Consider the following 20,206-nt stretch of genomic DNA (forward strand, 5'->3'; position numbering starts at 1 on the left):
AAGCAAAAAATAAATTGTTGTTTTATGGTTTGTAAAATGATAAGATTGATAGAATTTGAAATTCATCAAACTTTTAGCAGTCACGAAGAAGCTTGGAGATTGTTATTTTTTTTCGCTGTATTCGTTTTTAAGAAATCCAAATTTCCCATTTGTATTCAGGTGTTAATTTATTATCTCTTATCATTTTCTTAAACATTTGCAGTCAAAAAGAATTGAAATTGGAGCAAATGTTTCAAAAATGTTCTCTAGCAATGCATAGTTGCAATTTTGTGAACGTTTTACTAGGATGGTTTTAAAATTTAGTACAGAATTGTTGGTGTCTAGCCGTGTTTTTGTACTTTTTCTTGTCTCATTAGCTAGTTCAATTGATGACTAGTTCATTTCACGAAGACACAGAAAAACGTATATAACGTAATGAGTTACTAATCAGTGGTTTCTAAGAATACCTTTAAACTGTTTTATTTTTTTGGTATGTTTTCATCGCCTGAACTGTTTTTATAATATTCTGATTTTAGCTGCTTACACGCGTTTTTGATTTTTTGGATGGATGTTTTTCACGGCTAATTTTATTGTTAACAAGTCACATAGACATTGTGATGTTACTTAAAATTGATCAATTTAATTTTTTTGGCCTCTGCGTAATGTTTTCATTTAAAAAATGACATTTTAATAAGAAAAACTTTTATTGGATTATCGAGTTTCGCCCTTAATTTTTGGTTTTCTCTCAATCTAATGAAGAGTGTTTTTTCTATTTTTATTGTTTGTTTGTAATCTCTTAGTCTTAATTCACTACTTGAAAAACTGTTTTTTATCAATCGTCTGCTGCAAATTCACTAAATGAGATTACTTGAAATTAAAAAATACTAAAAATCTAGTTAAAGAAAAGATATTTCCTGGACCTTATCATGCACATACTATCATATACTACTGTTAAAGCTACTAGAATTTCACTTTGATTAACGGAAAATGAAAAAAAATCTTTGTTAAAGTGTCAATTTTCATGGAATTCATTCAAAATTATAATTTTTTCCGCAGAAAACTGCCGTATACAAACAAGCCATTGTGGCTACACGTTCTAATTGTGCTAAACATTTGACGCATTATTGGTAAACTAACTGTTCAAAATAAATCTTATTATTGAAAATTGTAAGAAAGTAGAAAAGCTTGCATTCAATGAAAAATTTTTGTCAGTTCGCGGTAAATCAGAAGTCACAAAGTGTCACAAACGAAACAAAAAATGATTTTACAAACCTGTTTTGGAACATGTGACATAGTTGGTACAAAGACGATAGGAAATCTATTAAATTGAAACAAACTAAAAGAAGTAAAACAGACCGAAACCAATGAAGTAATTCTAATAACTAAATAGACAAGCCCAGCATCAGTGCACAAAGAAATTGGTAATAACTGCTGGAACAAGCGATATTCAAAAACCTTCCTATTGATTTCTTTTGTCTGAGGGTATCTATGTCGATACCACACAACTTTCTACGACTAGTATATATGCATTGGCCAAAATTGTCCGATCAAAACCACTCAGTTGCGCATATATGTCCTCCTCCCACTTAGGAGAAATAATTAATATTTGGCATTAAAAGACCTTACTTGAACCATGAATAAACTTTTACTTGAGCCATTAAAGACTTCTTCAGTAGAAAATTTTTTTCCAACTAAAATATGGCTTGGTAAGATAATCTTAGTCGACTTCATTAACTCATTGACATGCCATTAGTTATCAGTTTAATCTAAGTCATAATCTAAGTTTGAAATCATAGCAACACTTGGATTAATGGCCCCTCGTCACTCTTATGATGATTTTTTATGTGAAAAACCCACACAATCGGGTTTTCAATTGGATCGAGTCTTTTCTTCAGTCGATGTCTACAATTGGGCTTAGGAGTACAATCACAAACGAAAAATAATCGGACTAAATGATGTAAGGTTAAGTTTATGGTACCGCTGTTATGGCAAAAATAAAATTCAAAAATCTAAAAAATTAAAAAAAAAACAACCAAAATTACGCGCTTCATAAGGAATCGTTGGCTTGGATGTCTAATCAATGGCCATTTTATTAAAAGTTATAAATAAAGAAAAATGTAAACGCGCTCAGCTGACGTATAGGCATAGTAAACAAACTTACCTGAAAAGAGAAGAATGTCTTCAGTGCCAGTGTTTCGTACGAATCTTCGACATGGGTCAGCAGAATATCTTCGTAGTTCTTTGTCTCAAAGCTTAACATTTCGTTTATTGTCAAATTCTGAGAAGATCCCACGACAAAAACAGTCGAAAAACTGATTTCGTTGATATCAAATTCCTTTTGAATAAATTCTCTCAATAGATCAAACATAAATCTTAGTTTTTCCCGTCTTTCGAAATTTTTTATGGCAGAGTTTACAAAAAATAGAACTTTCGGCGCCCTCCTTCGGTCGTTACGTATAATCTGCTCGACTTTAGGCCTAATCAACGCCATCTGTGATTGGACAAAAACTCGGCACTTCGGTATTCCGACCGAATCTGGAGCTCTGAGTTTATAGAAATGTTTCCATTCTTGAGCCGCTTCAACAATTTTCCCAGGCGGTAAAATAATTAAATCTTCGGAAGTTTTGGAAAACAAACTTCCGCCAAACTTGAAAACCAAAATTATAGAAATTGATAGAATAATTGATACTATTGATACACAACTCCAACTGAACAAAGATTTTTTCATTCTAGCCAATTTAACTTTCAAAAACATTTTTTAAGAATTGTATTAATGCTTAAAATCTATAAAGTTACAATTATTAAAACTCTAAAAGGTCATCTGATGATTTCGAAAAACATGGACAAGATAAAAATATTTGGTCATATGCAATGATACAAGATGCGTACATTACAACAAGTAAAATCGTTTTTTCATTGCTATTGAATAAAACAATCTGAGTGAAATTGTTGACTGATATCCTGTTTACTTAATAATCTCATGTCGAGATAAACAAAAGAAATAGCAGACCTCCATTGTTCAAAAAAATGAATTAAACTCTATGGAGAATATTTGTGTGGAACGTTATATTGTTATGGCCAAATAATAATAGCTGCAATTCTAAAATCGTGAATTACTTTTTTTTAAAAACAATTAGATGTGATAGTTTAACGAATAGAGAGCAGTGACGTCATATATTATGAACTTTGGCTCGTTCAATGCCGACAATGATCAGATTTTAGGCAGTTAGAAGTTGATTAGCTAGGAACACCTTGTAGTACCCCTACTCGTGAAAATATATAAAGGGCTCGATCACAAAGCCCGTTGAGTGTGAAATGTATTTGCCAAAAAATATTTCGAGTTTGTTTTTTGAGGAGCTATTGAATTTTATAATGTTAAGAACTCTTTGACCATTTTCTTTGAAATTTTAGCGTCATTTCGATCAAAATCTTTGGCCATATGACAAGTGATTCGCATGCTCAGATGACCCTAATGTAGGATAATTGGGCAACCGATTTAGACAACTTGCCTTAAATCATCCAATTTTTTGCTACAGTAAAACAACCACCAAGGCTTTTTGCAATCACGGGAGAGTCATTATCAACTGCTGAGTTTGATGAAGCATTTGGTGCGGGTTTGAGCCTTATCTCAAAGATTAGGATCGTTTTGTTCCGACCCATCTTGAGGGGGGAGGAATATATACTCAAAGGGGTTCCTTTGTTCAGTCAATTTTGACCGATCCATGTATTCATCGTCGAGAGTTGTGAGTGGTATCATTGAAAGCCCGTAAAGCAGAGAATAAGGAACTGAAAACTTTTTTTTGAATTTCGTTTTCTAGAGCGAGTTATCGGGTCTGATTTGCGTTATTTTTATTCACAATTTCCTAAAGTTTTTCCTAAAAATTTGGTCAATTTTGCTAAAATATGTTAAAATTGTTAACAATAGTGTTGTTGATTTGATTTTCAAAGGAAAAAAATCGTCGACTATTTTGATATAATTTTTGGCTAAATTTTGGCTAAATATATCCCAATATTAGCCTTTTTGACAAAAATTGCAAAAAAGAAGCTTCTTTGGTTCACTTTGATTAAATTTGCGTGAAGTACACGCCCAATAACCCCTAACACAGTCTTTGTAAACTCTAATGGGGGCTAGTCCCACTTCCAATTCCATTGAGAATGCTCTGGAATTAAGGTTGGGCCGTTTTTTGCCAATTTTTCTCAATGATTATCTAAAACGCGGTTTTTATTTTTTTTTCTTAGTAACATATTCTCTATATCTACAACATATAAAACACAATTAAGTGTTCTTATTGGACGAACAGAAAAAGAAAGGCTAATTTTGGTCCAATTTTGAACTCTTATAACCCACAAATAATTCGGATTGTAATTAGTTGGTCTTTTTTATTTAAAAAAATTGATTTTTTTCATGTTAACTAAGCAACAGAAAAATTTAAATCAAAGCTTTTTGGTGATAGGTCATATTGGTTTCCAATTCAGTTCCAAGCTATTGAATCTAGGTTTACACTTATAACCGCGAGGTCATATTTACTTTTAAAATTAATTGACTTTATATAGACAATGGTTTTTGAACTTCGTCACTATTTTTCCCTTAATTTGGCCATTTTGTAGCTCCATATCAGCAAAGAAAGAGCGGTTCGTGTTTTTTTTTTACTTTTGTCTTTAACTGTCGTTTTCACTTTGTCTTTTTCACTTTGTCGTTTTCACTCTGTCGTTTTCACTAGTCGCATAAGATTTCCTGGAGAAAGAGAGGTCTAATTGGCTTCTTATGGAGGATTAGATGAGCCTATGTTCTGATTTGATTAGATAGCTGATGGCTTTCGTGATTTTAAGCGCAATTGTTCAAAAAATCTCTTTTTAGCTTCGCATTTTTTGTTTGTGTGTGTGTGTGTTTGTTACCCAGTCTCGTTAATTACAGGTCACATATGACATTGTTGGCGTCAAGAAGAGGCGCAAGTGTGCTAAAATTTTAGAAAAATTCGTTATGATATCACTGGTTTCGACACGAGTTACTTCGCAAAAAAAAAACAAATTAATTTGTTCTTTTTTTTCTATATTTGACGCTCTTTTTGTAAACGTAATGATTATTCCGAATAAAAAAGTCTCATAAGCTTCTTTTGGATATAATAAACAAACATATTTAGTAATTTCACTTTCTAGCTAACAGCTTTCATGATTTTGAAAGTAATTGTTTCTGAAAATCAAAATGTATTTCTTAATTTTACCGCTATTTACTATTTTTTGTCAAATTTTTGGAGAATGTCTTTTATGAGAGCTCAGATTCCACATTTTTAGCTGTCGCAGACGGCGCAACGAGACATACTTTGCTGGGCAAAAGATGGTTTTTGAAGGCGCTTTCTCTCCAATTTCATTTTAACGTTTGTCTAAAATCTCCATATGTTGTTCTTTTTTGTAATCACATAAAAAGTTGAATTAAGACAGTTCCTAATCCCCTCCTATATAGAAATTGGTAATAATTAAAATTTGGATGTTTTCAGTAGACGTCAAAGAGTTTTCAGTACTTTAAAATCAATTGCTTTTAAATTTTTAATCGAATTTAATAACTTTGTTGCTTTTGCCCTTTTTGTCTAATTGTAACCGACCCTTATTACGGACTGGTCCCGTATCTATTCCAGTGAAAACAAGTTTTATTGTTCAGTTTCAATTTTATCTGATGCTATCTTGTCTTTTTTGATAAATTTTTTTTTAGAAAAATTGAACTAAAACTATGGATGTAATAACTGTTTGTTGTTTTTGTTGATTTTGTTGTTCTTTTTGCCTGGTTTTCTTAATAATGTCAGATCTTATCCATTTAATGTGGCATTTTTTTCTGCTCCACTGAACTATTTGCGTTGGAGGCAATATTTTCGTTCATTCGCGAGTTTTTCGAAAAACACCTCATGTTTTAGAGGTTTTCTATCTGTCCTCATTTAGTAGACCATTATGCGAAGAATGTGGAAGAGCGGTGTCGAAACTTTATGTGCTAACGCGCATTACCGAGCTTCCTTGTTTAAGTTTGCATTTAGAAAGTTTGTTCAGGAAAATTTGACGAATGATGTTTTTCTGTTCATCCTTTAGAAAAAGATTTTTCCTCTATTTAATTTGTGTTCAGCCCTCATTTGAATCCAACTTGTCACAGTTGATTAAAAAAAATTAGTTTAAAATTTTGCCAAACAAAAATTGTAATTCGTTGATTGGAAAAGTTGCTTCAAAAAGTATTCAAAAAGATATTGTTTTCTTTTCAATGTCTTCACTTGAAAAAGGTTTTAGATTTAAGCAAAAAGAGACATTTTTAAGAAAAATTTTGAAATTTAAATCGTTTTAGTTCAATTCTCTAGTAACTTAATTATTTTGAAGCAGACTTTTTGCAGATCCGGTGAACAAAACATTACACTGTTTTCTTAAAAATTGTTTTAATGAAAATTGGTTAATGAGTTTTCTTTATTTTTTAAATTACTTTCTCAAGCTTCTTTTGGACGCTTGCGTTGATTTCAATTGATAGAGAAGACTTTAGAAGGTCTTTTTTAAAAATCATTGAAGAGATTTACATAACGGGACAATAAATGGCAAAGTGTAGAATTATTTCGTTTTGTTTTTTTTATGCATCATTTCATTGTTTTTGAAATTCAAGGAGTTGTTAAATTATTTGTTGTTGTTTCAAAAAGATAAAATTTAAACAACTCTTCAGTATTCATGGAAGGAAGGAGATGCAATGAATAAGTACAAATCAATAAACCAGCTTGTTTACTTTCGTTTTCTGTCGAAATTTTACTCTTTTTTCCCAAAGTTTCCTATATTTGCTACCATGTAAGAGGCCTTGATAAGCTGAAACGGAGAGTTGGTTAATGCAATATATGCATTCTAGTATTTTTTCTACTGCTTGATACCCAACAACAGCGCTTGTTACAATTTTCAGTTTTCGAGTTTCTTAATTTTTATCAGTGAGCTGGTTTTGGTAATTGTTTTAAAACTTTTTTTGTGCGATGTCTCAACTTCATTTTTCTGGTCATCTAATTTGAGTCAATTGGATCTCTAAAAAATGCAATGGTCCCCTTATTTCCAAAACTTATGCAAAATATGTTAATAATTTGATAGAGGTTAGGTGAGTCAGTTCTTGGTTAACTTAAGCATGCCATATAAAGCTGATTGGTAACAAAGTTACTCCAAACAATTTTGTATTTTGCGGCAATTCGTTCTACGGTTGATTTGCTTGATTGACTGAAATACTGATAACATTTTATTCCAGTCTTTAAAAATGCACTTTATTCCCAAGAGTATATTCTCCTTCAAAGAGTGCTTCCATAGCAAAGGGATTTTGCTATGACTGTTGTGGGTGAGACTTAGCAAATAAGAAAGAACACCAATTTAAATTGAAAAATAAAAAGACAAATATTTGCTGAAAGGATCTACAATAATTATTTAACAACAACGGACTGCACAGTTTACAACTGATTATGCATTTGTTGACCATAACACCAGTATCATTTAAAACATGATAAAAATAATTGCTTAGATCACTCAAAATTTATAATATTTTCAAAAAAAAATTGAGCGTCAAAATAGAAATCTCTCAAAACTTATTTATGAAGTTCTCCATTATTATATGTTGGTAGTGATCAAAATGTATTTGCAGCAGCAGGAACTGTATTTAGAGCTCTTATGGAAAAATTGTTCTTGTATAAAACATATGCAAAGTGCCAATTGAAGTTTGACCGGAAATGAACAAATTTTTAAATCAGTTAAAGTTAAGTCATCAGCTTTCAAGAATACAACAATGGTAATTTACGCTGAAAGCACGCTGCTGATTAATATCAGCAATTTTGCAGATTTTTATGAATAAATTATGCTCTGATTTAGCGCAAAGACATCTTATCACAGTTTCTTCAATTTACTCCTATATTTTGACCACCTATCGACGATACTTTAATTGAATTTTTTTCGAGCTATATTTGATTCACATTTGTTGAAAATGTTCATAATTTTAATGGAGAAGACCATGTGTGTAATATAAGAGTAGTTATGCTATGTTTGGTCATGGATATCGACTCACTTTGAAATAGAAATAGTAGAATTAGAATCTGCACAATAGTGGGATGATAAATTTCGTTTATTTGTTTGTTTTTGTTTGTTCACACTGTGACTGAAGCCATGGGGGATTTTCCCAGAGCGCCCTCTATTCCATTGCCACCACCTGTTGTCTGAAAAAGCACACATTTTCAAAAAATCATTTCTTTTTTGTCTTTCAATAGTTTTGTTAATGCATCCTTTTTAGGTTGAAGTAAAAAAATCTATTTTGCCCCCAATTGATTTAGAACCCCCAGTTAGAATTGAGGTGTTTTGTTATGTATCACGTTACTGTGTTAACATAACATGTGCTCCTGGTTGCGTAATTGTATATATGTGCACATGTTATTGCCATAGTTTTGTGATTGATTATTTTAAATCTCAATTTAGTTCTATGAATTATGTTCCTTCATCTATAAATAAAAGAGAGTTTGCCCATTAAATTTCATCGAGGAAAACGAAGAATTGGGAATTATATAGACAATTTCTATCTAACTTGGAGCGCGCAATATGTTACAATTACGGCCGGTTCAATTCCTCAATTCGCGGGTCGAGACCAAAACTTGTTAGTTCGATATCGCTAGGTTCTTTGCAGGACAAAAACGAATAATACATTTGCATTGCATTCCCTAATCCATCGCTGACAGTTAGATCTTGCAAAGAATCTTTTAAAATAACAAAAAATGTGCAAGAATTCTCGCAAGATCTTGCCAGTTGGCCGTCTTCTTGACAAGATAACGGTCCTCTGCAAGAATCTTGCAAGATCGTATAAGATAGGGGGTTATTTAGTTGTTTGTTTCCGTTTGTTTACCTTTGTGGATAGAGTAGTTGGTGTTTTGGGTCCGGGTGCTTGTTGCTGCTGCAGGGTAACACTTAACCTAGCACTCATGTGTTGCCTCCCTCTCCCCACAAACCTACAAATTAACAAATTAGTTAAAATTCACTTCTGAGATAACTAGGAAAATAACCAATTCATTATCTATTACAAACAAGGAGGCTCGGTAATGTGCGATTGAGGAACAGATAGAAAACCCCAAAAAATCAAGTATTTTTCAAAATAAATTGGTGTATGAACAAAAAGATACTTCAGTGGAGTAAAAAAAATGATGGATTAGATTCCTGAGATATGCCAATATTAAGAAAGCGAGTCAATACGAACAGAAAAACCAAACAACAACAACAAACATTAATTACATCAAAAAATTTATGTCCGTTTTAAAAAAACAAAACTTGATAACAAAAGTCAAAATAGCGTCAGATAAAACTGAAACTAAACAAATCAACTTGTAATTCACCAGAAAAGATATGGGATCAGTCCATAATAAGGCTTGGAAACAATTAGACAATAAAGAACATAAACAGTACTTTTGAGAAACCTACTTACTTTTTCTTACAAAACATTTAATTTCAAAGTAATGAAAACCATTAGAATAATTTAAATATCCCATACGTTTACGATTACCAATGTTTCTAGAGATGAGAATTAGAAACTGTCGGTATTCAATTTTTATGCGGTTACAAAAAGAACAACAAATAGACAACAAACAAAATATCAGTTAAATTTTATATTATGATTTCATGCTGTCTGGTTCAAGAATAAATTTTCCAATTAATAGTTTTTATAGTAAATGAGCAAACCGAAAAGTCGTGAGAGTCAGCCTGTTTATTATAGCTATCCTACTGCACCAAAAAATGATTTTTTAAATGATCCGTTTATTTAAAGTTTACATGCTTTCAGAATAATCAGGAATTTAACTGTATACACTTAGTTACTCAAGTTTTATCTCAAAGTTTTTGTAAAGGGGTGCTTCTCTACGTTCTTTCCCAAATTATGCAAATTTTCAAATCGCTGCAAAATGATCCCTCATCACAATCGGAATCTTCCATGCATCCAAACTGTCGCTTGATTGCAGCTCCTCGACGTCTTACGCAAATCTTCCCGGGGTTGCAAGACTTCCCGGGCTTACAATCTTCATCTGTCATACAACCTGTCTTCCCTGTTGCTTCTATAGAGGTCAGAAGGACAATGACCATGCATATAATTGCAACTGCAAATTTTGAAACCATTTTCAATTCTTGATTTGAAACGGCAACGTCACCGTGTTAATTTTAACTCACGTGAAGAGCTTGTGCTAAATTCTAAATTTTTAATCTTTTGTTTGAAAACGCTTTTGAAGCCGTAAAGCCATACTTTGGCCCTCAAAATATGTCCGATAGCACTTTCTTTGAACATCGATAATGTATTATTTGACCTATCTTTAATGAAATCAGTTAACAAGTAGATAAAGAAGAAAAAAAATGCTAAATTAATGAATACTTGTTTTTTTTTTCAAAAAAAAACATTGTTTCCAAAAATATAAAAACCATTAATGACAAAATGAAGAAATTAAATAGATTCATTTATTCTTCTAAATGAAACCCTTGAGACCTGCAATTATCCAGAATATATCTTACGTCTACAAAAAGAACGCAAAACATGACAACAAGAAAACAAAATTTAATTTAGTTTTTTTTTGTGAAAAACCCGTGTCGAAGCCAGTAAAGTTATTACGATTTCCTTAAAGACTTTAGATTTTATGAGACCAAACCCTCTGACACCTTCCCTTGAAAACAGTTCTGTCATATTCGGCTCGTAATTAACGAGATTAGGTAACAAACAGACAAAAAGAGGAACAAAATTGCGAAGTTAGAAAATGTTTTTTTTTGTTTTTGAAAACAATTATTTTTAAAATCACGAAAGCCATCAGCTATCTACTAAAGTGAGAAGACCGGTCCATCTGTTTTTCCACAAAAAACAATGAAATTAGGTCATTGTACATGAAATTTCAGACGACCAAACAGACAAAGTAAAAACGACAGTTGAAGAAAAAAAAGAAAATTAAATGTTTCGAGAATGTATTGTCAAACCCGTTAAAACCAGAGTGTATATCTATAAGGATTTCAATATTATTGATTGTGCTTTTTTGAAAGCTTGAACGCCAATGAGATATAAGAACTGTCAATAGCGTGATAATGTGACAAAACTAGAAAACGTGAAAAATGGGCAAAGACCTGAAAATAAAAAAGTGAAAACTAGTACTATCAAAGCCAGAAAACTATATCTTAAGTTGTAAAACAGCAATAAAAACTAAATTTAAATTTGGGAGAAAAAAGCATTCTTTCATTGCTGACATTAAGCTAAAAGTTGGCCAAATTACGAGAAAAATGGAGGCAGATTTCAATAAGTCATTATTTATTTAAAAATCAAATATTTTTAAAAGTCAAAATGACCGTAAGCTTTCAAGTAATAAACTGAATACAAAAATTTGGGGCTAAATTAGCAAGCGAATCGGTCCTATCACTAGCGGGTTTTGAATTGAAATGCTCTGTTATTCAATTAATATTTAAAAAAGATCGAATTTTTTCATAAAAAAGAAGGACTGATTACAATTGGAATTACTTTGGATTGTAACCATTCAGGATTGGTCCGAAACTAGCTCTGCTAATGTTGTTCGTCCATTAAGAAAACTGAATTTTCCAAATCTTATAGATATAGATATTTTGTTAGTTAAAAAATCAAAAATAAATGCTGCGTTTTTGATAATCAAGGATTAAAGTTAGCAAAAAACGGCAAAGCTTTAATTGCGGAGCACTCGCAACGGAAGTTGAAGTAGAATTCGCCCCTTTTTGAGTCTACAAAAATTGTGTTAGCGGTGTTTGTGTGTGTTCTTCCTACAAAATAGACATCAAAGTGAACTACAGAAGTTTATTTCGTGCTGTTTTTGATGAAAAAGTCTGAATTTTAAAACATTTAGCCAGAATTTAGCCAGAAGAAAAAAAATTAAATTAAAAAAGCCAACAAAATTTTCTGTCATTGAAAATGAAATCAAGAACATTTTCGTATAATTTTTTTTACATTTTTTAGCAAAATTAGCAAAATTTTAGTCATAAATTCCGGAAAATGTGAATAAAATCAACGGATTTCGCTTTATTATCTCAAAAGTTTAAAACTCGATAACTCCCTGTAAAAATCGAAAATAAAAAAATAATTCCATATTCTACGCTGAACAAGCTTTCTAATGATACCAGTCTCAATTCTCTACGATGAATATATCGATCGGCCAAAATTGTCTGAATAAAAAAACTCATTTGAGTATATAGTTCCTCCCCCGCCCCTCAAGAGGGGTCGTTACAATTATGCAGACTGTGATCAATATGTAAAAACAAATAATGACAAATTAACACAAGGTTGAGATATAAGTTGGTGCCGCGAATATCAGCCGAAAAGATAATTAGCCGAATGGAATATTAGGCGGAAAAGCGACATTAACCAATCAGATTTAGGGAACGCACAAATGTTAATGCGAGAATAACATGTTAATTCGTGATTTCTTGTTCGGTTGTAATTGTTTTATATCAAGTCCCATAGGACGCTGAGCCAGGGGCGGTGCCGAGAGGTATGGCCAAATGCGTTAATTTAATGTGTTAGCGAGTTAGATAATTGTTTGCTTTAATCAATTATCTCAGCAATTAATTAGGCTAAATTTCCTACTTTTGAGTTTTCCGTCTAAATGTCACGTCGGGTAATATTCCGGACACCATATAAGTTGTAATTGCACAGGCAATTTGTGGTAAATGAGTATTTATTGATATATCGTACATACTGCATGTTAAATAAGGTTACAATGTAAAAAGGTTAAGCTCATTTCGGGTATTTGATGAACTTGGTGTAGGTTTGACAAACCGATTGATACCGTTAGAAATTGGGCATTAGTTTCTAGTTCGGTTTCAGCTAAAAATTGGAAGCTATGAATATTTGATAGAAATATAGTTTAGTTAGCGACGGATTTCTGTAACAGTTCAAGCAATTTTAGGTATAAATTTTTGCGGCAGAAATCTTTTTGCGGATTTTTTTCACCGCTAGAATACGCATATTTTACAATTTGAATTTTCAAACGCTGTATAAAAAATACAATGCATTAGTACAATTAGCGTTTGAGAGACATTCGAATAGGCCGGAACCTGTCGAGTGATGTAGCATAACCTGAAGCGTTAATTTACTGACCCTACCAAAATTGTTTTAAAAGGAAACGGTTCCCCTGTATGTAATCATCCCTAAGTTTATGTAAAAAACTTGGAAGTTCTGTTCCGGATAGCGTTAAAAAATTTTTGATTATTTTTACGGTTTGTTGTCAATTCACCGATTCAACTTTTTTCTTACGATGCGTAGTGTTTATTACCGCTGAACTCTGAAACCTCGACTGGGGTTGATAAATCTTTTCCTCGAAACTGAAAAACATTTTTGTGAATGTTTCTTGCCTCAGTTTCAAAACATGGAAAAATGAAAAAATGAGCATTTTCAAAATTGTCAAATTAAACTAGATCAATATTCAATTTCAGAAAAAATCTTTACTTGCGGATAAACTAATCTTCGCAAAACGTCTCAAATCATTCTATTTTCTCAATTGTGATTGGTCGGCAATAAAATTTCTATATTTTGGTACGTCTACCATTTTCACTAGCGCTGGATTTCATACACTCACAAAGTCAATTAATCACAAACGGCATTTACAATATAATGATGCACCGAAGTTTTGAAATTAACGCTTATGTAAGAAATTACAATTTTCATATAATGTAAGCGGCAGTTGAATATTGCGTATTTTTATCAATTCGATATTTTTCTTCTGCAAGAAAAGTTTTATCAATCTATTTTTTTCAGTAATCGAGAAGAAAAATCCCTTCAAATTAGCTGTGATGATGACATATTAACGTTGTCAAAAAAGTATCGATAAGTAACAAAAATTGAATTTCTCGAAGTGCAAACAGATTGGCTATGTAAATCTGGGGGGGGGGATGCACAGTCCCCCCGTTTTGTGGTTATATAATGCACAGCCCTCCATCGCCAATCATGGTAAGCATACGATAATGGGAGTGATCAGCAATTTCTGAAATCCGCATTCCGTGTTGGCTCTTTTTTTTCAGATTTTAGGTTTTTTCTTTAAAATAACGATTATGACGAACAATGACGAACAAAGATTAAAAAATGATATGAAGCGCGTTCAATATCAACTATCCCAAAAAAATCAGAAGGTTTATTGAAAACTGCATTTTTTTCAAGCCCCCTTTTAGAAGGAGCTTTTTGCTGGGGTACATTTTTTGTTGAAACGTCTGTGGTCAATCAATTTCTTTTACTTAAAGAAAAAAAAATCAACAAAGTTTTTCACAAACAGAAACAATTATTGATTTCTTAAAATTTCTCCATTTTTAAGAAGAAAAGAGGGTATTACATTATTATTATTATTATTATATTTTACATTACTTATTACTGTGAATGCGTTTTTGATGCTAGTTGCTTGTGGCGTTTAAAAATTGCGATAACGATTGCCAAGTGAGGCTAAAACTGGCCTATTTCATTTTTGTTATACGACTGACAGAATATGAATTGTACTGAGCGTGTTCGTTTTTTGTGTGAACTATGTCAAATATTTTAATGTCAACTATTTCTAGTCAAAATGAAGTATTAAAAAGAGCAACAAAAAGAAATTAGATTTGTAATTTTTTCATTCAGCTCTTCACGCAAGAAAGAGGTTTCGCACAGTTACCGCAAAAATTGGAAATTTTTTTGGTATCAAATTGACCTCTACTTTCCCAAATTTTCACCTTAACAACTCCGAAAAGTTTGTAAGAGGTCATATCTATGCGCGAGTGTTTCATGGTTGCGCTTGCATGAACACTTGTTTGGCAACTTAATTTTATAGACTATGATATTGTTTTTTTTTCCAAAAAACTTTAATGATTAATGATTTTTTTCAAAGTGTTCTTATCCATTTGAGCAGTTTTTTGTTGTCCTATCGCTTCCTTTTGTGGTGCCTTGTTTCATCGTCTCTTCAATGGAGTATAGTTGAAGCTACTGATTGGTTTCAATTCATATTATATTTTTCAAAGTAACTTTGACAATAATTGGCTGTTTCAAATGTTAGAGAATTGTGGTTTAAATTGCAGTTCCTTCTGTTGTCATATTGCCGATAATCATAAATGGAGTTGATGACTGCTGCTCCTTTTGGTCTTTTGACAAGTTTAACTTATTCACGATTAACATTTTTAACGACATTTCGTGGTTTTCGCCTTCAACAAAAGGTTTTTGATTTTGAGACCGTTTTAACCGTATATTATAGATTTTTGGTTCTCCAGTGACCTACATTTATTATTTTAAGGATTTCTTGGCTCTCAAATAAAACATACGCCATTCAGTTTGAAACTTTATTTCATATCACATAAGTTTTTAGACTTTGACATAATTTGTTGTCAATTATTATCAATAGTCTTTTTAAATTTCGTGCCCGTTGATCTTTTCGCTTTTTGTTACTATACCTCAGCGAATCAGTACTTATCATTTTTTTATTTAAAAAATAATGCTTTTGTTATGTTTTCAGTTTGTAGCCATTGGCTTTAATTACTTTGACACCATTTGTCTTCAAATAATCAACAAATTATCATTTTATAACAATAAACATTAGGTATTTTACTTAAATTTCTCAGATTTAAGAAAAAATTAAATGCAGTGATATGTTGTATTATGAAAGCTGTCAATCAAAAATAAGACAAATAATGGCAGTTAAATCATTAGGAAGGATGCGACTTATAAACAGACCATACTCGAACAAAAGGGGTCAAGAAGTTCACACAAAAAGTTCATGAAAAGACTTTTGCCCACTCTAGTTGTCATCTCGACTTTAATTCGACCCAAGTTTTTGCTACTGGAGTTTAGCGGGACCCAAATCTATTCGGACCCAAACCTGACCCAATAATTTTACTGTTTATGTTCACTTTATTGTTTTGAGTTAAATTTATGTTAACTGATGGTCAAATTATTTGAATACTGGATAGTTAAGAGAATGGAGTTAGTTTTTAAATATAAAATGTCAAAAACAAAATTAATAGTATTAACAGCAATAGTAAATATAATAAATATAATAAATATTAGTAAATAAGTACCTTGTGAAAGTTTTTCTCCACAGTTGTACACTCTCTGCAAGGTGATTTCGGAAGTTCTGTCCCATGAAGGAGTAGACAATCGGGTTCACACTGCTGCCCATAATGATCAGAGCTCTCGTCACCATTGTGTAGATGATCTGCCAGTCGGGTATAGACTGCCCAACCATCAATTCGTACCTACGATATATCGCAATTATGGGATAACAAATTTGAACTTTAAATTTGAACAAGGAGGCTCAGTAATGTGCGTTTGCAGATAATGTTCCGTCCCTCGATCAACCATGTTTTTGACTTAATTGCCAGCCAAACGAGGAAGAGACAGAAAACTTTCGAAAAATCACTTTATGTTCGGAAAAAATTGGTTTATCCATTTGTATAATCGCTTTAGCTCTAACCACTACACGAGCGAAGCAAAAACTCATTAGAGAGCCGATGACGACTGCCAATAAGGAGCGTAAGAGACAAGACAAACAACAATCAACAAACTTCCTACTAAAACTCATTGTCTATCTGTTTTTTTTAAATTAATGAAACAGTCAAACTACCATCACAAAAAAGGTAAACAAAATCAAATAACTTGCATTTCACCAAAGAACGAAAGGAACGTGTATTTTTTGGGAACAACAAGGCAGCTCGATAATGTGCGTTCGCACCTGATGTTCCGACCCGAGCTCATCTACATTTTTGACTAAATTGTCAACCAAAAGAAGAGATAACAAAAAAAGATGTTTGAGTTTAAAACAATCGTTACACAACCTATCTATTAATTGAATTACATAATGTCATGCCTCATTAAAACGATATCTGCATTGAAAAAACTACGAGAAAAAACAACAACAACTACAAAAAGGCAAAAACAAAAGTTTCACGTCAAAAATTCAAAAGTTCTGGTTCTAAAACCACCTAGTAACAACGTCACATTACAATTAGACAAAATCATCTTAACTACACGAATTTACTTTTTCCTAACTACACAGCAGACGGGATCTTTTCATAATGAGACTAGGTAACAATTAGGCAAAAAACAATTAGGCGAAATTCAAAAATCAATTAACAGTTTTTAAACCGAATAATTTCAAGTCTCAATAATCAATAGCTTTCAACGAATTAATTCTCAATAAATTTACTAAAGAGTCATAATGAAACCAAAAAGACATGTCTTTGGTTAGACTAAGCCATAAAAATGAACTAAAGAGAAACTCAAAAAATTACAAACGATTTGAGAACACACAAGCTGTTGCTACCATTAAAATAATTAGCTTTCATCTGAAAATTATGTATTTTTGATTCAGTTGTTATTTCAATTAATTCTGCTGAATGAACTAGATTGAGAGAATAAATAAGTTTACTTGGGTCACATTTGAAAACCATTGGGATCTGTTATTAGGCGATCGTTCTGAAAGAAGAGAAAAAGAAACACAAAAATTGGCCACTCAGTAAACGTTTAGAAAAACGCATATTGTCCACCAAACAAATCATTAGTGACACATAATATCAATATATATGTTATCATTTGAAACACAAGAAATTGGATGTGACCTCTTATTGATGAAAATAAATTACAATTTGACGAAAAGAAGAACAAAAACTCAAAAGTTTGAAAAAAGTTTCAAATTGTTTATCATAATTTTTAAGACTATTCGCTAAAAACTGACTGCTTCGGGTAACATCAGGCCTAAATTACAAGCCTGTGAGACCTGTCAGCAATTTACGGCTACCTAAAGAACAAAAACAGCAAATTCAAGAAAAAATTGAGTAAGAAAAGTGTCGAAGGCATTAAAAATGAACTTTTCACTAAAAACTCTTCTATTTTCAATTAAATTTTAAGAGCAATGTGATTTCTTTTTTTAAATCAATATAATTTCAAAAAATCAACAAATATGAAAAAATGCATTAAAACCACGAAATTTTCGGGAAAAGACGTTTTGTCAACGCCATTAAACTCATAAGCTTTCAGCGGAAGCCAGTAAATACGCTAAATTTTGCAACGATGGGACAAAAAGTTTGTTTACCAATGAGACCTTACAACCAGTTATTGACTATGAAAACAACAACAGAGACAGGCCAAAACCAAAAAATTCAGTAGAAAAGTGCCAGAAGAAAATGTCGAAGCAATTAAATTCATAAGCTCTTCTCTGAAAACCTTATCGATGATCTGTTGACCTTCTTCCATAAAACAATGGGGGACAGTCAACAGTAGGATGATGTGATAAGATTTCAAAAGGATCCAAATATAAAAGAAGTACCCGAAAATTAAATAAAAATTTATGAATTCTCCTGGTATTGAAGTAGGAACAACAAATAGGTGGAAGATAAAACCACTCACCAGATCAATTTTGGCTGCAGTAGAACGGAAAGGGATTATATTAGTACTGACATTGATCCACTGTTATCCACTGAACGTCCTCTCTCAGCCAGTGGGATTAAATTAATATTTCGATAATGTGTATATTGTTTGCATAATGTGATAAGAGTTCAAAAGTAACCAATAATACAAAAATAACAAAAATTTAAAAAAAAATTGAAATCTTGTGTCATTGAAGTCATATAAGCAATAGTTAGAAGATAAAACCGCCAACCAGATTACTTTAGTTTTACTAGAAAACAAGTTGGTCCTGTCAATACTAACACTGACTAACAGTTCACGAAAAAGTTTAAGATTTGTTAGTGTTCAATTAATTTTTTCGAAAAATTATTTTTAAATTCTTAACAGCCATTAAATTCATTAGCTTTCAACGGAAGTCAATAAATACATTCCAATATGACCCGATTGGAGTATTTTTGTGTTTGTCACGCAGGGGTAATTAATAAGAATTCACATGAAGTCTTATGACTATTAAAACAACAACAAAAACAAACAAAAACCAAAAACTCAATAGAAAAGTGCGGAAAAAAGTGTCGAAGCCATTTAAACCATAAATTTTTCTATGAAATCTTTAACTTTGATCCAATGAATAGCTTCTTTAAGCCAATGGGAGCTATCAATATTTGGATAATGTGATAAAATTTCAAAAGTAACCAATGATACGAAAATATCCAAATTTTTTTTTTAATTTTTCAAAAACTTGTGTCATTGAAGTCATATAACCAATAGTTAGAAGATAAAACCGTCCTAACAATTATTTTTTAAGTCCTAACAGCCATTAGCGGTCACATCAAAGCACTAGATATGTTCACTTAGGGCTCATTATGGAAGATATCGCACTGTTAGTCGATGAATTCATGCCATAGGACTCTAATTTCATTTAAAATTACGAAAACTCAGAATCAAAGCCAAAAAGAACACGAGCAATCCTTGAAAACGAAGCTTCTTGTTCATTAGGCTTCATTTGACTGTAAAGGAGGTTTGTTAAGAAAGGAACCTCGATATAGAAAGTGGCTTGTCTCTAGGTGACTTAAAAAGCAAAAAAAAATATAAAAAAGAGCTCTCAAATAGAATTCGATTTTTTTGATAGTGAACTTCCCTATGAGACCAGAACTAGTCTTTTTTATCGTCTTTAGTCTATTAGGAACACAAAACTGGTCCATTTTTGGCGTGAAATTTAATTTTGAAATACTTTTTTTAAAGAAATTATTTTAATTTGGAGAAAAATTACACTAAAAGTGAACAAATATCCTGTGTTCACACAAAACTTCAATCCTCGATAAGTCCTCGAAAAAAAACGAAAATCAAAAAATCTTTTTAATTTTGAATTCTACGCTGGACCAGCTTTTTAATGATACCACTCACATTTCACTACGACGAATATATCGTTCGGCCAAAATTGACTAAACAAAAAAAACCCATTTGAGTATATAGTTCCTCCCCCCCCTCCACAAGTGGGGTCGCAACAAAAAACAAGTAAACAGAAAACAAAAAGGGAAAAGTTAGAAAATACGCTTACACCTTTTGAAAACAAATAAAGTCCTGAAAGCAATTAGCTATCAACTGAAATCATTCAATGGCTTCTTTCCTACCTTCAATCAAAACAATTGAGATCTGATTTTAACCAAAATCTCATATTACAACAAAAAACAAACACAGAGAAAATGTCATTTCAATTTGGCTAGGAAACTGTGTCGAAGCCTATAAGATCAAAATGTTTTTACCCAAAAAATGAACATAATCAATTAGACCTTGTTGAACCTTCAACGCCAATATTGTGATATGCGACTTGTCACTAATGCGCCATTAATGTTTCTTCATTGT

The 20,206-nt window shown here is 31.9% G+C and overlaps 1 protein-coding gene across 1 annotated transcript; it reads right to left on the reverse strand.

The window, feature by feature from the left end:
- Positions 1–7,982: 7,982 nt before the first annotated feature.
- On the reverse strand, positions 7,983–16,188 carry LOC142355364 (uncharacterized). Its single transcript, XM_075407563.1, has 3 exons — positions 16,018–16,188; positions 8,852–8,954; positions 7,983–8,174 (listed from the first exon to the last, which is right to left on the reverse strand). Exons 1-3 carry the CDS (start codon positions 16,182–16,184, stop codon positions 8,106–8,108), a joined length of 339 nt encoding a protein of 112 aa, XP_075263678.1. The 5' UTR covers positions 16,185–16,188; the 3' UTR covers positions 7,983–8,105.
- Between the last annotated feature and the right edge of the window lie 4,018 nt (positions 16,189–20,206).

Source organism: Convolutriloba macropyga, unplaced genomic scaffold (assembly GCF_964194025.1).
Source record: "Convolutriloba macropyga unplaced genomic scaffold, txConMacr16.3 SCAFFOLD_4601, whole genome shotgun sequence".
Taxonomy (NCBI): domain Eukaryota; kingdom Metazoa; phylum Xenacoelomorpha; order Acoela; family Convolutidae; genus Convolutriloba; species Convolutriloba macropyga.

What these genes read in the sequence shown, in the direction of transcription:
- LOC142355364 (XM_075407563.1), bottom strand. Translation starts at nt 16,184, where the DNA reads ATGGTTGGGCAGTCTATACCCGACTGGCAGATCATCTACACAATGGTG. An exon ending in TGGAGAAAAACTTTCACAAG is followed by an intron (nt 8,955 to 16,017) that starts GTACTTATTTAC and finishes GTTAATTTGTAG; the next exon opens with GTTTGTGGGGAGAGGGAGGC. An exon ending in CAACTACTCTATCCACAAAG is followed by an intron (nt 8,175 to 8,851) that starts GTAAACAAACGG and finishes GTGCTTTTTCAG; the next exon opens with ACAACAGGTGGTGGCAATGG.